The following is a 16,923-nucleotide window of genomic DNA, read 5'->3' as shown; positions in this document are numbered from 1 at the left end:
TAATTCACAGAAAGTATCTCTATAAAAGCCAAAGGGTTTAACAGATTTGTACAATCTTAGAGAGAAAACACATTCAAATTTTGAAAGACAATATGCAGTGGCAACGATTGTTTCTGACAAAGATGCAATGCACTGCATAACTATTAACCGCTTTGGCATACCGTCACCACTTAACATCTCTTTAAGTCATCTTTTTTAAACTTGATCTTACAAGTTATCTACATAATGACGTACTAAACAGATCATATTTTTGCATTGGTATTTATATGCATTAATATAATTTATTATACAATTTCTGTGATGGTGGTTGAATTAGAATTATAAACAATTTAACAAGAACACAAGATGTCAGTTATAATACATGAAAATCCAACACACAGAGAAATACTATTCTGGGGTGAACTTTCAGCAGGCTCTGATATCTTAATTGCACCCGCAAGGTTTCTGAGCACTTCTGCTTGCAGCATGAAAAATGAATGTACTCATAGAGGTAGAGGCCTCAGCTAAAGAGGCCAACTAAAAATCTGGCCCTGTCCATTTTGGTCTGGTTAAGGAAATAATAAGAGACTAACATTCCAAGTAGAGAATCATAATTCATAACCGCTGTCTTTCCCATATTTCGTTGCACAGCATAAATGAATAAACTGTTAGCATGTTCCAGTTCTTACCACAAAGATATACTGTTTTAAACTATAAGTAACTGCAGTGAAAAGCTCCATGTGGAAGCCCTATATGATTGTAAAGTGTTGCTTCCAGCTCAGAAAAATCTGAAGTAGAAACTGTTGACAAATATTACATAAAGTATACACACTATCTCTCTCTCTTTTTACATATACGTGCACACACACACACACACACTATATACAGGCACACTATACCACACACTCCAAGTAAATACCAAAGTACTAGATCCACAAATACAGACTTCTACACAACTACCAAATCCTACAGATCTTGGACAATGAAACACTGAAATAAATTTGATTTAAATGTTACACTAGATGTTAAAATGTTGCCCACTCAACAAAGAGGAGATTCAATTCAATATTTTTCAGTTCCAAAAGCCTAATGTGAAAAATTGGGCAGTAAGGCTCACCCAAATGCTCACAAACACACGTGTACACACAAAAGCAGCTAATGCCAAAGACTCATTTATAAACAGATTATTTACCAATTCCGTGGGTTGAAAACTAGCAGAGAGAAAACTAGGCATATAAGAAAGTAACAAGTGTAGCCATTTAGGTGCCTTGAGATCTCTTTTCCTGAAAAGGTCACCCACTTCTGCTGGAAATGTATAGAGGGGAAAGTATTTCTAGTCAACAAAACCAGGCAATTGCAGGAGTGTCAGAAACTTCACTACTAATCAGAGAAATAACTATGAAGCACTTCAAACTATACCCTAAAATTAGTCACTATTACTATAATATCACAAATTGGCTTTGGGAAACCTTTAGTCCTATCTTTTAGGAAATTGGACTAGTATTTTAATGTATCTTTCATTTGTTGTTCAGGTTCTGCTACAATCCCATAATGAAGTAAGGGATAGATGAGACATTTTCCAGCAATATCGCTCTATTCTGCCAGAAGACTTCAGGAGATCCAACTGCAGTGACTGCATCTGGCTTATTTTGTGCACAGAACTGCTCTAACTGTAGCAGCTAGAAAAACTGAAGATCATTGCTCTGCTCTGGAGGAAAGTTGAGGCTCTGCTGCAATGGCAAAACTCCAGAATCTAGATCATCTACAACCCTTATCTCCCAAATCTTCTTTTGAAAGATAAAGTCTTATAAGAGAAAAAAGAAAAAAAAAAAAAAACACAGCACTGTACTGACTCAAGGGGATAAATAATAGAAACAAGACAAAACAAACAAAAATATACTTTTTTTTTTGCTATGAGGATGATGAATTTTTCAGAATATATTTACAGGAATATTGCCTAACTTATCAATATATGCATATCATTAAAAATCCTGAGTTTATGTTGTATCTGCAGGCAAAGCTGCAACATCTAACAAATCCAAATAGGAATGAAAGGTTCCTACCAATTCTCTTAGAAGTAGGATAACTTGAAGATGAATCATATGATTTTTACTTTCAAACAGGAAAGCCCGCTTAGCTTTTAAATATTAAGTAGTGCTCCAATTTGTATTAAATGTTTCTTTCCAGAGTAACTCTTTACTCCTGTTTATTATTTATGCTTCAAAAGGTCTCTCAGCTCTCCCTCTGTTGCATCATTTGTTTTCCTTATGTAACCAGCCCCTGTTAGATTCCTGCTGAGCAAAGGATGCCATTTCTTTGTGCTTCGAGTAGTTTCCAGAATCTCTCAGTTTCTCAAACATGTTCAAGGTGGCGATTCTCTCTCTCTCTGCAAGTTATTGGAGCATTGCAGGAGATTTGTCACTTTTGTAATTTTGTTCCTTCCACCACCATGCCAAAGCTATGATAAGTTTTGATATATTAAGTATATAACATATAGGGATGTTTTCTGAAGTAGTTGCATTTTGAATTTCTTATCTAGATGAAGATCTGCAAAATATCTAAATTCCTGTCTGCCAGAGAAAACTTGCTCCCAGAGTTGGGACCATGAGTACATCCTTATATCTGCTGTCAAAAATATTATCTAGAGCCACAAAGCAGCCCAGAAAAGCAGAATTTCAATACAGAAAGAAAATGTACTTTCTATTTTATAAGGTTTTAATTTTAAGGCAACCAAGACCATCAGACTCTGGAGAAACTAAAGTGTCCAGGAAGCAAGAGCAGGTTGGGGAAGTTAAACAGCAAAACTGTCTAAATGCAGAAGTTTCAGATGCTCATCACACAGAGTCTCTTCACATACTGTGTAGGAATATCTATATAGACAGGTATGAAGTGTGTGCATAAGATTTCTCCTTCATATTTTAAAATGACTGCATTTTTGTTCCAGAAGCCAAGTTCTACAGAGCTCAACTAATCATTTTGTTGAGGGGGGAGGGGGAGGGGCACCTTTATCTTTTTCTGCTAATTTACTGTTAAAAGATTAGAAATTTTTGAGTATAAAAACTGTGCACATCACTTGTCTGATGCGTTCATTGACATGCCTTAGAGCTAACACACTGAACTGGGGAGAAAGCATCCATGATTCAAGGAAGACTTGAACTCAGAGATACCACAGCCCTGTGAAAGCCAGTCTGCCCACTCACAGACCTGCCAAAGCACCCAGAGCAAGACTCCATCTCTCACTGAAGGCCTAAGATTTCTTTCTATTGCTCAGAAAGCTATTAATGCAGAGGAATCTGACAAGAGCTTCTGGACACTACTGCAAAACAAGTAAATAGACTAGAGTAGTTAGTGTATATTAGAGCCAGAAGACATATAGAGCTGGCATTGCACTAACAACATGCTATGGCTCTATAATTGCTTTATGACCTTAACCAGACATATTTAAATCACAAAAAATAACAACAAAACAAAACAAAAAAAAACAGAGCTGGAAAGACCTAGTAGATGTTCTAGTCCATAGTCCTGCCAGGGCAGATGACTGTAAGGTAACTCTTCCGTATCTGTATCAGATAATAGATTTACTGCTACAGGCAGTGCGTGGGGTCTGGTTTCCATCCAATCTCAGAGTTTAAACAAAATATAGCTGGAAATTTATTTTAGTCAAAATCCCACAAGCCTCACAATTGACACAGACCTTAAAATTCCCAGCAATGCTTCAAGAAGTTCTGCCAGACACACACACACACGCAAGCACAAACTCAAGATACAAATACCTGAATGCAGGACTGAAGCTAAAAAACATTGCCTATTACAATCTTCAAAATAAAATGAATGAAACCATAAGAGTTGTCCATTACTTAGAATATAACATAGCTAAACACATATACAGAATGCATGACAAGCAGAAGTAAAACAAAACTTACTTATTCTATATTTTCTGTATCTTCTCATTTTCTAAGTGTCACTCAGTAAAAGGCTTTCACTTTGCTAATTTCCAGTCAAATATGATTGCTTACTTCTCATGATTTACAAGATGCATGCCAAAACGGCCTCAAGAGGATGACCATGATATGATGTGCAATGCACAAATCAAGTTAAAAGCTGCATTTGGAAGAGGGGTGTTCTAACTTTTGGCTGTACCATATCCTATTTTTAAATAACTGTAGCAAACCAAAATGCATGAAGCAGAACTAAAACACTTGTCTGTTCTCATATTTTGACACTTCGTAATAAAGCAGCAGTACTGCAAGTATTTGTCTTTTAAGAAAGTTTTAATATATGAAGATTTCATATGATAAAAAAAGTTACCAAGGACTTTTGGCAGAAAAAGAACTGGTCTTAGAACTCATTTTTGACAATTCCTTGAATCTAAAAGACCTGTAAGTACTAAAATGTCATCTGTCTATCCATGTGAGATTTAGCTTTGGCAGTATTTCAAAAGTGAAAAATCATTCTTTTTATATATTTTCCCTACTACAATATATTTTCAAAGCTGGCTAAGAGGCTTTATTCTCCTGAGAAGTATAGTATGAAGTATAAGTGTTACAGAAATCTTTGCCAAAAAAAAAAAAACCTAAAAGAGTCATAAAAATCAGATACAACAGGTCCAAACATGAATAAAGCACAAAGTGTGGAATTTTTTGCCAAGAGTTGGCACTTAAATATTCCCAATCATTTCTTCAATTTGGTGATTCATTATTCTTTTCAAGATAAATGAAAGAGAACATTTGGAAAGAATATAACCTTTCAGTATGAAGTGACTGATGACATTATTCTCTGCTTTGTCTCCTCCACCCCTGCTTTTTAATTACTAACTACTCCAGAGACAGGTATCTGACCCCCGATTGTTTTTCAAGCCACTGGAAAAGTGATAAAAGTTATCTAAACTGCTTTTGATGGGTTAGCTTTAGTCTTCTTCAGAGGTACTAATATCCCTACTAAAGGTGGGGCTACACCAGAAATAATCAAGATTAGTAATTATTTGATTTTAAATAAAAACAGTCTTCAGTTTATGTAAAAATATATACATAAAAATTCTTGAGAAATGCTTATTCATCTACTGTAGTTTCTGAGTAGTCCAACTGTGATAAATTCTGTCAGTTGTGCTCAGCTGATTAAGATATTAACTAGAAATTATTCTAATAATATCTGATCTTCTAAGTACTTACACATTCTTGGACTTGAATGCTTCAGCAAAATGCTGCACACTGTGAAGAGAAGCAAGGTCTAAGGTCATTGCTTCTACCTTAGCTTTATGCTGGAAGAGAAAAATAAAGATAAATTATAGCAAGCTTAGTTCACAGTATCACGTTACAGAAAGTGTGTTATGAAACATGTCTGATTCCCTTGTTTAACATTATAAGCCCTCCATGAATACAAATCATCAAAAAGAATGGATGAGCACAACACTCTGCCAAAAGTAGCATTGCAACCTTGTAGTTCTGCTCGAAACATACACTATGCAATACTCAGCTTGGTAAGCTGAGTATTAAACAAGCTAGTTTAAGATTAACGTACCTTTTTCCTTCTATTTAGCTGGTGAAACTTGTATGCAAATTGTTACTTATTATAATGATTCTTAATGAATGCATTTTTAAATACTATACCAGTAGAAGAATACTCAGGAAATAGTTTTTTAAAATCAGCTGAATTCACATTCACCCTAAAACAAGCTACTATCCACAGCAGCCAATATTTAAGACATACATCAGTATAGAAAACATTTGAGTTTTTCATACAATAAAAGTTTACCAGGGAAGAATATCCTCTAAAAATGGCTTAGACTCTTAAAGGCAACTTTCCACACAGAAGAGAAAGAGCAATCACACAAAAAGACAGGCTAAGGACGCACAGAAAGACCAGAAGTCCTTCTCTTAGTCTCATATTCAACCCCTTCATGGATGTCCCCACATCATCGCATTTTATGTCTTACACCTGCTTTTTATTTTGATAGCACCCATTATGGCCACTGCATTACAGGCTGTGATTAAAAGGAATTTCACTTGAATTACTTTCTCCCTACCCCAGCCAGTCTTAACAGGACAACACAGTAAATACAACCGAAATCAGCAGGTTTGACCCAATCGATGGGGTCTGAAAGAGCTAAACTCAACCTTAAAACAAAGCAAAACCAAAAAACACTACCACTTTTTTCACCCTCACCCCCTGCACTTCATCAAATATCAGTTCATAGATGCGCATTGTGCTGATTAATATTCGTGTGTTATCTCTCCTTGCCTGCATGCACCTCTTCCATCTTCTGCTTCCCTCTTGCTGCCTATGGGTTTAGTATCTTTTCCATCAAATAGGGCAGCAGTGGCAAACTGCAGACTAAGAGTGTTCTTTTCAATAATCTCCCAGCTTTTGTTTAAGAAAAATCTGACGAATCTATCTCCCTCAAAAATACCTAAGAAAGATCTTGAGCAGAAAGGACACCATTTGCTCTATACCCTCCAAGCAAAACTAAAACATGCAACATCCAAACTGCTCCAAAGACCACTATACTGTGGACTTTCCCACTGCCGTGTCTCCCTCGCAAACTCGGACTCGAGCCTGCCCGCTCAGAGATACCCCCATTTCACCTGTTCCTCCTCTTGGGGTTCAAGGAGCTGATGGGCCTTCAGCATGAACCCCCTTTCACTCCAATTTTTCCCATGCTTCTTTCTTCTAAGACACAAATAAATAAAGCTATGAAAAAGGAAACATGTTTGCAGGGCAGGTTCCTATCAACGCAAGTATATTAGTAGTGACAAGTCTATAAAAAATAAAACCCAAAAAGAAAACATTTTTGCTAACAGGCATCAAAACTGTAATTATAATTCACAGTCAGAACTGATTGTTAATGCTATGCTACAAATCCTCATCTAATGTGCCAATTTTATTATGCTGAGGTCTCTCACCATTTCTCTTCACATATTTTCAGTACTGAATTATGCCTTGTTTCATGCTTTGAAATCTTAAATGGGACTTGTCACTTCCCCAATACAAAAGAGAGTGAAGCTTAACACTTCCGTTAGGATATCAACCCACAAAACCAGAAAATTGCCAAATTTCTTTAATTTTAACAATGAATTATATTACTGTTCCCTCTACTACTGTACTTTCAGTTTCATCATTTAAAGGGAACCTAAATAAGAGAAGGTATTTTGAAGAGCTTATAGAGCTGCCCCTACACACGTCCTAGCTGCATCTCAAAATGCTCTGAGCAGACAATGAGCCTCGTGAAAAGTGTCAGCCACAGGAAACTGCCAGAGTGCTTTGGGGACGAGGAGCATTTGCATTTTGTGACATCCAAAGAGCAGCTCATGACTAACAACATCTACTTATCGACATCCTGCCGCTGAATGCAGCCAAACACGGACCATCCTCTAGGTCGTAACAAGGCCCTTTTTTCAAACCCAGTCTAATAACATTTTGAAAAGATCCAAAGAAAAACGTTCATCTCGTTTGATGGTTTTATAACCAGTTCTAAAAGTACTCTATTACTATTTCTAGATAACTTTCAATTTCATTGCTCTAAACAGAAAAAGCACCAGAAAGCAGTTTGTGTAATTTTGCATGTGAGCGGCTCCTCATGGAGTGAAAGTATTAAAAAACTTAAATATAATTGGTAATATTTTGCACACATGCCAGAAAAACGCTTATTGAGCTAGAAGCTAACAAGAAAGCAAAAACACCCAGAAAGCAAGCAATTTCACTATATGCAATGTATTCACTTTACAGCTTAAAAACTGTTTAAAAATGAACACTGTGTGGTAGAGTAGCTTGGCAGTAAACATGATTGTGCATTTGTGTCTTGGTATTGAAGAAGGATTCTTTTTTCATAGTGAATTTTTCATTCAAATGTAAGTGATGATTTACGTTAAATATAGGTAAAGCATAGCTACATTTTCCTGAAGGATTGCAAGGAAGTGAAGAGCAGTACAATAAGTTGAAGCATAAAAGCTTTCTCTGTCATAATATTTATTATAATGGCATATAAAATAGCTGAAATAAATAATAGATGACTAAAAGTAAATTCATATGATAAAGAATCTTTCAGCAGACACCATTACTTCTGACTGCTCTAGTTTTATACAGAGTTGAAGGCTCTTAATAAATATGCTGCAGTCCCTTATCTTATGTGAGTACCAGACATCTTTTGAGGACCTACTTAAACTGTAACATAGTGGACACTGCCTGGTTTACTATATAATTTTACTTTGAAAATGCATAGTGCATATATCTTAGATATCTAAAAGTCCTTTCCTCAAAACTGAATATATAGCAGAACAGTAAAAACACCCGATTTTGAGGGACTGAAAATATAATAAATTGGGAAAAAACACTTTGATAAAGAAAAATCTTGGTGACAATGTCTTGAAATGCAAATATTTGAGAGATGCAGAACGAGAAACAGCTAATCTTCAGAAAAAAAGAGAATTCAACATTAAAACTGCTAGAAGGTCTGTAGAATTATGTTAAAATGGATAAAGTAAACAAATAATCAAAACTCTGCATATGACAAGCAATGCTCAAATAAACCCATATTTCCATGTTGAAAACAAAGTAAAGGATGTGTTAGAAGCACATCTGACAATTTGACACATAGCTGATGACACTCAATAGTCAGTGCTATGCACTATTTATGGAGGAACATAATAAGGAAAAAGGCTTTCACTCAGGATTAGGACTGTAAATATTATTGTCTCTAATGTATTCAACATTTGGTACTTCATGCAAAATTGTATTTATGTAATGCTAGCTTCAAACTTCTGTGTTCTGTGAATGCTATGAAGTACTTCTCATGGAAATGAATGGGACAAATGAATCATACCACTTTAAGAATAGCCTAAGATACATACATTATATTTTAATAACAAGTTTTCTATGTTACATTTGAGATAACTTAATAAAGTGTACTAAAAGACATTGGCATAGAACAACTTTTAAGTCATTTTTCCTTTTTTCTTTTTTTCCTTCCTCTCCAGGTCCCCCTTCCTACCCCCGTATCAACAAACTCTACATGTTTAAAAATTTTCACCATGTAATACAAGAAAGCATGGTACTAAGAACAAAACAATTTCCTGCATATTACAGTTTGTCATTAACACACATCTACATGGGAATTACACTGGTACTTTCGAGGTATGCATTATTATAGACAAAGTCTACATGCCCAGTTCCACCATGCTCAGTTTTATTAAATACAGTTTCATGCTCTGAGTGAAAGTTCCCAAAACCTGATTTTATACAGGCTGAGTCCTTCCTGTTTCAAGTAACCAGATGCTCATTCTTCTTCACAAAAATAGAATTTTCATATGGTTTGCCTTCATCAAAGTGCATAAAGACCTAATGAGTCAAAATCAGTCTGCAAATTGTTAGGATCATTGATAATTTTTCAACATACACTTCATCATGAAAAATGGATTTTTCGTGTTTCCTGTAACCCTTTTCCAAAACATTTGCAAATATTTCACAGAGAGACTGTCTTTGCAGCAGCCTCAGCAACTCAGAGGAACAGGGAGAGCTTTAGGAAAACTTCAAGCCATGAAACTGTCTCAGGCCTCTGCTCCAACCCAATGTCCTCCCCTCCCTATGGCAGTTCCCCAAACATGACACTGAAAATATGAATTGTAGATTATCCTATTAAGCTTAATTCAGTTATAAAAGCAACAGTGAAGTCCTGATGCTCCTTTGACCAGAGAATAAACAAATACAAAAAAAAAGTTCACATTTTAAAGGCCAAAAGGACAAGAGTTATAAAAAAGACCTGATATGAAGCAGTCCAATTTCTAAGTATGCCAGCTACCAACAAGGTCCTCACCTTTAAACAAACCACCCTTATCTACTTTTAACCCCTTCCAGCTTCTCAATTTATCTGTAGGTTTTTTTTTTAAATCACAAAATATAGCCATATGTTTGACTAACTAGCTTTCCCAGGTCATCAGTCATTTTAGATGACCAATACTTTAAAACTGTGTATGTGTTTCTGTTAGAAAATGTCCTTATATACAAAGGAATATAAAATAGAATTATTCATTTCACTGTGGTCACTCAATTTCTCAGGTTTGAATTTCCTTTTTTTTTTTTTTTTTTTTTTCTCTCCTCTAAATGTTCAGAAATGAATACCACTACTAAGAAGAATGCTATGCTGTTTCACAACCTTAAAGTTAGTTTCCTTTTAAAACGGATTGATATCTCTGAAAATTATAGCCTGCAATATCTTCAGAAGATAATTAGGAAAAAAGAAAACTATTTGCATTTCTTTTTGAAACTAGTATCTTCAGAGAAGCAAACTCTACCATGGCAACTCTAAATGCTACTTAAAACGAAAGCAAGAAAAATCAGCCTCCCTAGGTAATCTCTTTATTTACTCCTTAACTAGAGAGAAGAGAAAAACATGCACAATATTTACTAGACTATTTTAGCATGCTTAAATTTTCAGGCTCCAAATATGTCTGTTTTTGGTGTATGCACAAGGTTCCATTGCACACACTACACATCTGCTTCAGTGACAAGAAATTAAAAACATTTTTCTAATACCTACCATAGGTTTTAGCAGTAGGATTTTTTTTTTCAGTTCTTTACATACATGTCTGTTGGTATTTATTTGGGAGCTTACTTTAGCTGAATTTATTCTTTCTCTGGATATAGATCATTTCTCTCCATCTCCAAACTCCCAATTCCTCAAAAGCTTATTTGAATTTATCTTGGGGAATTTCATATAATCTTGGCAATATATTACATGCATATAGTTTACTATTCCAATAAACATATCTTCTTGTTTACAGGATAATAGAGCAAGCCTGGGAACATGCAACAGGATCTTCATCCTGTGGAGAGCCTCCCATTCAAATGCTTTCAATTCTTTTCATTCTGAAAGATTTGAGCTGATAACAGACTGTATTTCAAAAAAAAAAAAAAAAAAGTCAACAAAAGCTAACAGCATTTTGATAGTTTAGAAACTATCTACAGACTTTGTGTCCTTTCAAAAACTTGCTCAGTATGAAATCTTCAGATTAAATAAACCTAGATTGTTTGCTGCGAAATATGAAGTATAAACAGAGTAATGGTTTTTTGAAATAATGGTAGAGGCTGGAGGAATAAGTATTTCTAAACAGATATTAAAACGAGATCATTACCACTGCAACAAAATATTATCACTATTAATTATCAAAAAAAATGAAATGTTAAATTACAGATACAGCTACATGTATATTTATACATAAAACTTGCAGCAGGATTTCAGACATAGATCTTATGCATACAGAAAGAGTTAGCCTCCTTAGTACAGATGACAAGCAAGACAAGAAAAGCATGATGGTCAAAAGGGCAACAATGTTTAAGTAAATACAAAATGAACCCTTTTTCCCTGTTCTCTCATGATCCATAATCATAAGCTATGTTGTTGCCTGAAAGTGCAGACATGCACTGTGCAGTGCATTAATCCTTCAAACACTAACAGATGCTGGCAGGGATTTAGGCTGGAATGTATTTACAAAGTGACAAATTATGTTCCGTATTATACAGAGAGAGAAAGAGCACCCACAAATAGGCTGATAAATGTCAGCTGCAGTCACGACAAACGGTTTATTTTTATTATACTGTAACCACAAATGTTTTTTGCAGGGAGGCCCAAAGATTTATTTGTTACAGGAAAAAACAAGATTACATATGACACAAAGTAATAACTGTGAGATCACTGACGTTCTGGGCAGCTCGCCCTCCTGGAAGCCTTGCTCGGATTGAGAAAATGTTGCTTAAAAATGGTATGTTATATGACACAAAATAAATAGTTCATAAATCTGTATTGAAACAACAATAATAAAGACAGTCTTCGGTCATGGCTTATACAAGTTAAAAGAGAGCACAGTATTTCCTTCAGTGGAATGCTGAAAATGAACTAAGAATATTAAAATAAATCTCATAAAAATATTTCAGATTAAAAAAATTGCGACAATTGCCAGATGTAAGCAACACACATTTTAAATCTGGTCACAGAGCTATATGAACATTTAGCGTAGCAAAATTAATTGGCAGAATAGTGACGTCTGCAGGTCCAAAAACGCATTGCAGCCATCATGAAGCACAAAACCTGCCAACAGATTTAAGGTGTCATTTTCCTCCTTTTAAGATTATAAATATACAAATATGGACATTTTAAAAAGGCACTGCTTCTTTTAACTGATGTGATTTTAGGAGACTTCAATAAAAGTAGGAATAAATACTAAGAAACATGGAAATTAAAGAATTGAATTAGAAACTGGACATAGGCATTAGAAATTGAATTAGAATTGGGACACTTCAGTTGGCAGACTATGGTTTATAATCTGCTAGTTTTAAATTTTATAATATAGATATCTTGCAGGCCAGGATCATCAGAAAACACACATACAAAATACTTTGTTTCACAACTGTTCATATCCCTAGCTAGGAGGAAGAATACATAGATAAAAATGTGACCTGAAATGGTAATTTTGGAAGGGGAAATAAATGGACTGAATCAAATTAGTAAAGATTTCTTGTACAAATAAGGGCTGGAAGGATCAGATTTTTAATATTCGCTCAATATACATAATAGATACTTGAAGAAAAGTATTAAGTCTTTCTGCATGTACTAGAAAATTTCAGGCACATATCAACAGTGCTAGAGTATGACAACCTGGCATTAAGGTATCTGATAACAACAAGAACAAGTTTTTAGTGTTTTTTTTTTTCCTGTATAAAAATTATGTAACAAAAAGTATGAAAAATAAGCAGGTATGAAAACACAAAAGGTGAAATCAAATTCATGTGAAAACACGACTCATTTTAGGAATCATATTATTCTATTTCTGATCAATAAAATAGAGGTAAAACCAAACACATTCTTATAAATCTAATGCAACTCAAGAGTTGTCTAAAAACATGAGATCAAAGCCTAGACTATGTATTTTACAGACGCACAAAACTGATTGCAGTCATACACACACAAAAGGGGTCATAAGGCCATCTCATGGTTTTTCAATAATTTAGAAAGTTTAAATGGGCTTTTGGGTACATGCAAATGAAGACCAAAGTGTCTCATTGCTAAGTACATTTGTCTCATTAATAAGCAGAGATACAAAAATCTCTGAAATTTGCTTTTACTAAATATATTTTTGATTTTTGTTGTTTAATTTTTGTTATCTATAGATAAAAAAAGGACATGTCATATAGCAATACAGTGGGAGAGTTGATTCTCACCTACCATTAAGCCTACAAATAATTCCCTAAATACAAGTTGCCAACAGATAATAGAGCATATTCTTAGAGCATTTGTATGTACAAAACAAGGAAGGGCTGCAAGTAGAGCAGGAAGAAAAGCATGACACAAAATTACTTTTAGTGAAAACATCTGTCAGAAGTATAGGTGTGCAACACTGATACAAATGCTTTACAGGAAAATCAGTGGAGGGAAAAGAAATAACTAAATAACCTCTCAACCATTCCCATTCCCCTTAATTAAAAAACAAAACTAAACACAAATAATTTAATATTAATAGAATCATCCTGCTAAGTATGTGAACAATATTCTCTGTATTTGACAGAAAGACTTTCAGATCCTTTTACAACTTTGCAATCATAAGTGTTAATGCCACTTTTTTATTTAGTCATTCAATTATTAATTTAGTTTTAATTTATTCTAACATACTGCTACATAGTTAAATAATATGCACATAATCTATCTTAATTTTTTGCCTCTTAAGCAAATAGCCTAGGCTTTTCCCATATTTTTAAGTTAAATACTAGCTGTACCTACCTGAACACCTGAAAAAATAGCAGCTACTGTATATCTTACCCATATGCCACATGCAAAAAAATGTAAAACATATTAAAAAAATTCAAAAAGAAAATTTCCGAGCAGATGTTTATAAACAGAAGGTAACGGATAAAAACCCAAACACAATGCTGCATTATGTTACATGATTCACTGATGAACCCATTGGAACTACAGCAAAAAGCCCTTCTGGAAAACTTCCAGAAATTAAAAGGTGCAAACAAGCTGCCTAATACCCTTGCGTAGACTGAATTCTTATGAAGAAAATAAAGTTTATTGTCTGGAAACAGAGAAAGCATGAGGAAAGCACTAAAGCAATGGAGGTGAACAATTAGACAGATGTTCACTTAAGGAAATAAAGAGAACAGAAGAAGCCATCACTGAGGAATTTTACGAGAATACTGACAACTCTGCACCTCATCAAGGGCACTGGTAAAGTTAAAGCCACTGAAGCCATTTCTACTCAACTCCCTTGTAACTGCTGACCTTGCAAAAGGCTGCATTTAGCAAATGTGGCTTAGGAAAATAGCATTATACCTCTCATTTTAGTATTTTTCCCCCGAATTCCATCCATGTAATGTATACCCCAAAAAAGTATAATACACAGCACAGTTTTTTTTTTTTAAATGCTTACATACAGTATATTTCCTAACACATTGCTTTTAAAGATATAAGTAAATTAAATATCAATTACATCTAATTTTCACATATGAATGCTTTGAATGGCTTTTAATTCATTTATATGTTTTTAACAGCCAGAGCTCACATAAGATTGAATATTGCAGTTTGGACAGGTTTAAGACCACCTCACATTTGACATTTACCTACAGAAATAAAGGTGACAAAGCAATATTTTGCTGATAACCTGCTTTACAGTGCGAAGTATTTAAAAAGAAATAGACAACCACACAGGCAGAAGGAGGAGGCAATACTTTCTTTTTTGCCTCAAGGACAAGAGTCTTGCTTTTCTGTGTTCATGCAGGCTGTGGTACAATTTGCTCCTTAAATACATACTTTTTATTTAAAAGACCATTTCAAAACTCTGCTTGGTTTCAGAGAATGCTTTCATTGCAGAATTTCAGAAAAAAGTATCCTCTAAATCTCAAATACATTAATGATTTCTCCTTTTATGAAACAATGCATTTATTTAAATGACTCAGTATTTTCTCTGAAACTAATCTCAAATCTGAAACTACCAGTTTTTTGAATACAATGAGTTATTTCCCATTATATTCATAAAATGGTTTTGAACTTCAAATATAAACACGGCACATATCAGTCATGTAGCACGGGGTACAGGGTGCATAAATACAAAACTATCTGGTTATCGAGTTGCCCAACAGGGCTCACCAGCTTTAGCAAACCAACATGTCCAACTTGGTCTTTTACTAACACTTGCATAATTCATTGGAGTATGGAGCTGCAGAGATATGAAAGAATTAAGAGTTATATCCATATCTGATACACATACACAAAAAGCTTTGAAGTAAATTTGTATAAAATAGTCAGTTTTTAACAATATCAGACTGCCTTTCTTGAGTATCAGCCACCAGTTCCACTAAGCAACAGGGATAGCTCTGCCATTCCAAACATTCTTGCACTTTTTGCAATATGATCAGCCATCCATCCAGGTCTGCAGATCTCACATTTCCTACACACACACACAGTTTGAGAGTCTCTAGTAACTGAGGAGAAATACATAAGAAAATTTCATCACTCGCATTCTAAATAATATAAAAGACGTGGTATATGATTGATTTCACACTAGAGAGATTTGAAGTTACAGTCATGGGATAGGTCTTTTCATGTACTGTAAGGTCAAGTAACAGTAAATAATTAATGAATTATGAAACAAATTTTCTATAAGGAAACATATAAATTATACCCAGTAAGAACTAAAAATGCAGTTACACTAAAAAGCCATATAACATATCGTAAAACAGAATACACACATTGCTGAGAAAGAGGGATTTTTTCGCATTATGCAAGGATAACTGTACTATTCAAGAACAAGAAATGTACCAATGTGCTATTTAGGTTACTCTTACTGAATATAATTTTTTCTAGAGCTTTGCATAGTTTACTTAAGATTTAAATAGCACATTCTACAAATAAAAAAAGAATTTTGAGAATACTTTGCTGTTTTTTCTGTAGGATCTACTTCATCTCTTCAGCATTAAAGGTAGTCACATGCAGCTGAGAGTGGAACAGTCAAGTGGATTGTGGCTTAAATTAAACCACTGTTCATCTCCAGACCCTTTCTGGTCTTACTACTGATTTTGTCTTGGCTATAACATTGCTTATCCATATTTGCTCTTCGCTAATCTAAGTTTTACATTCCTGGATGCTAAGGCTGTTTCTTGCAATTTAATAAAGCACAACACAGTAGTGATCTTAGTCAGATCTCAATGGGCCACTGACAATTAATACAATGAATGTAAGCCAAGGGGTCAAAAAGGAAGCCACAAAATCATCAGAAGTTACCCCATTTTTTTTCTAGACACCTTAAAATTAATAAAGTTGGATTAGCAAATAGGATACTTCCTTCTTCAATTGCATATAATTATGCTTTGACTTGCAAGATGAGATAATCTATTAACTCCTTTATAATCAAAACCAGATTTTTGTTTACAGATGAATCCAAACTACTCTGCTTTTTGGCAGGTTTGAATATGGGAAAATATGCCATAGAGAAAAAGGACTAAGGGTAGGATTAAAAATAATCAACTCTCATATGTGTCTCATATATGGCAGCTGCTTAAAGTCATTCAGAACTTTGAGACTGTCTCAGGGCTAATTAAGGAAAAAAACAATGTAATGAAGTTCCTGCCAATCTATTCTATCAAGTGCACGCAACTTTTCACAGTAATTTCTGCATATAAGACCTGGTTTTAAGTGACAACATGGCATATGCTTAAGTCTTTACTTCCACTGTCATGAGTGTGAAGTTGGAATCCTGTCCTGTGATCATGAGTATCCTGCAGTACAGTAAGGCAGAGCTGCATCTTTGCCATTTGCATCAATGTAAATTGTACATCTTAACCCACTTTGGTTTCATATGAGGAGGATAGGCTGTGGATGCATTAATGTTACCATTTTATTACAGATCAGGAAATTTTAAAGTGAAATTCCTGATCATCTCTCTTGCCTTACTTTGTTGACCT

General features: G+C 34.6%; 1 protein-coding gene across 1 annotated transcript in view; it reads right to left on the bottom strand.

Moving 5' to 3' along the window:
* WWOX (WW domain containing oxidoreductase) overlaps positions 1–16,923 on the bottom strand; it is a 426,479-nt gene that overhangs the window by 336,782 nt on the left and 72,774 nt on the right. The window contains exon 6 of the mRNA XM_088530845.1: positions 5,148–5,236. Within this exon, the coding sequence (XP_088386971.1) occupies positions 5,148–5,236 (89 nt within the window). The remainder of the gene's footprint in view (positions 1–5,147; positions 5,237–16,923) is intronic.

This window comes from Tinamus guttatus, unplaced genomic scaffold, assembly GCF_059628265.1.
Source record: "Tinamus guttatus ecotype Peru unplaced genomic scaffold, ASM5962826v1 Tinamus_guttatus_pri_ptg000389l, whole genome shotgun sequence".
In the NCBI taxonomy this organism is placed as follows: domain Eukaryota; kingdom Metazoa; phylum Chordata; class Aves; order Tinamiformes; family Tinamidae; genus Tinamus; species Tinamus guttatus.
Note: the sequence above shows the minus strand (reverse complement) of the source record. Positions and strands in the feature narration are given on the sequence as shown.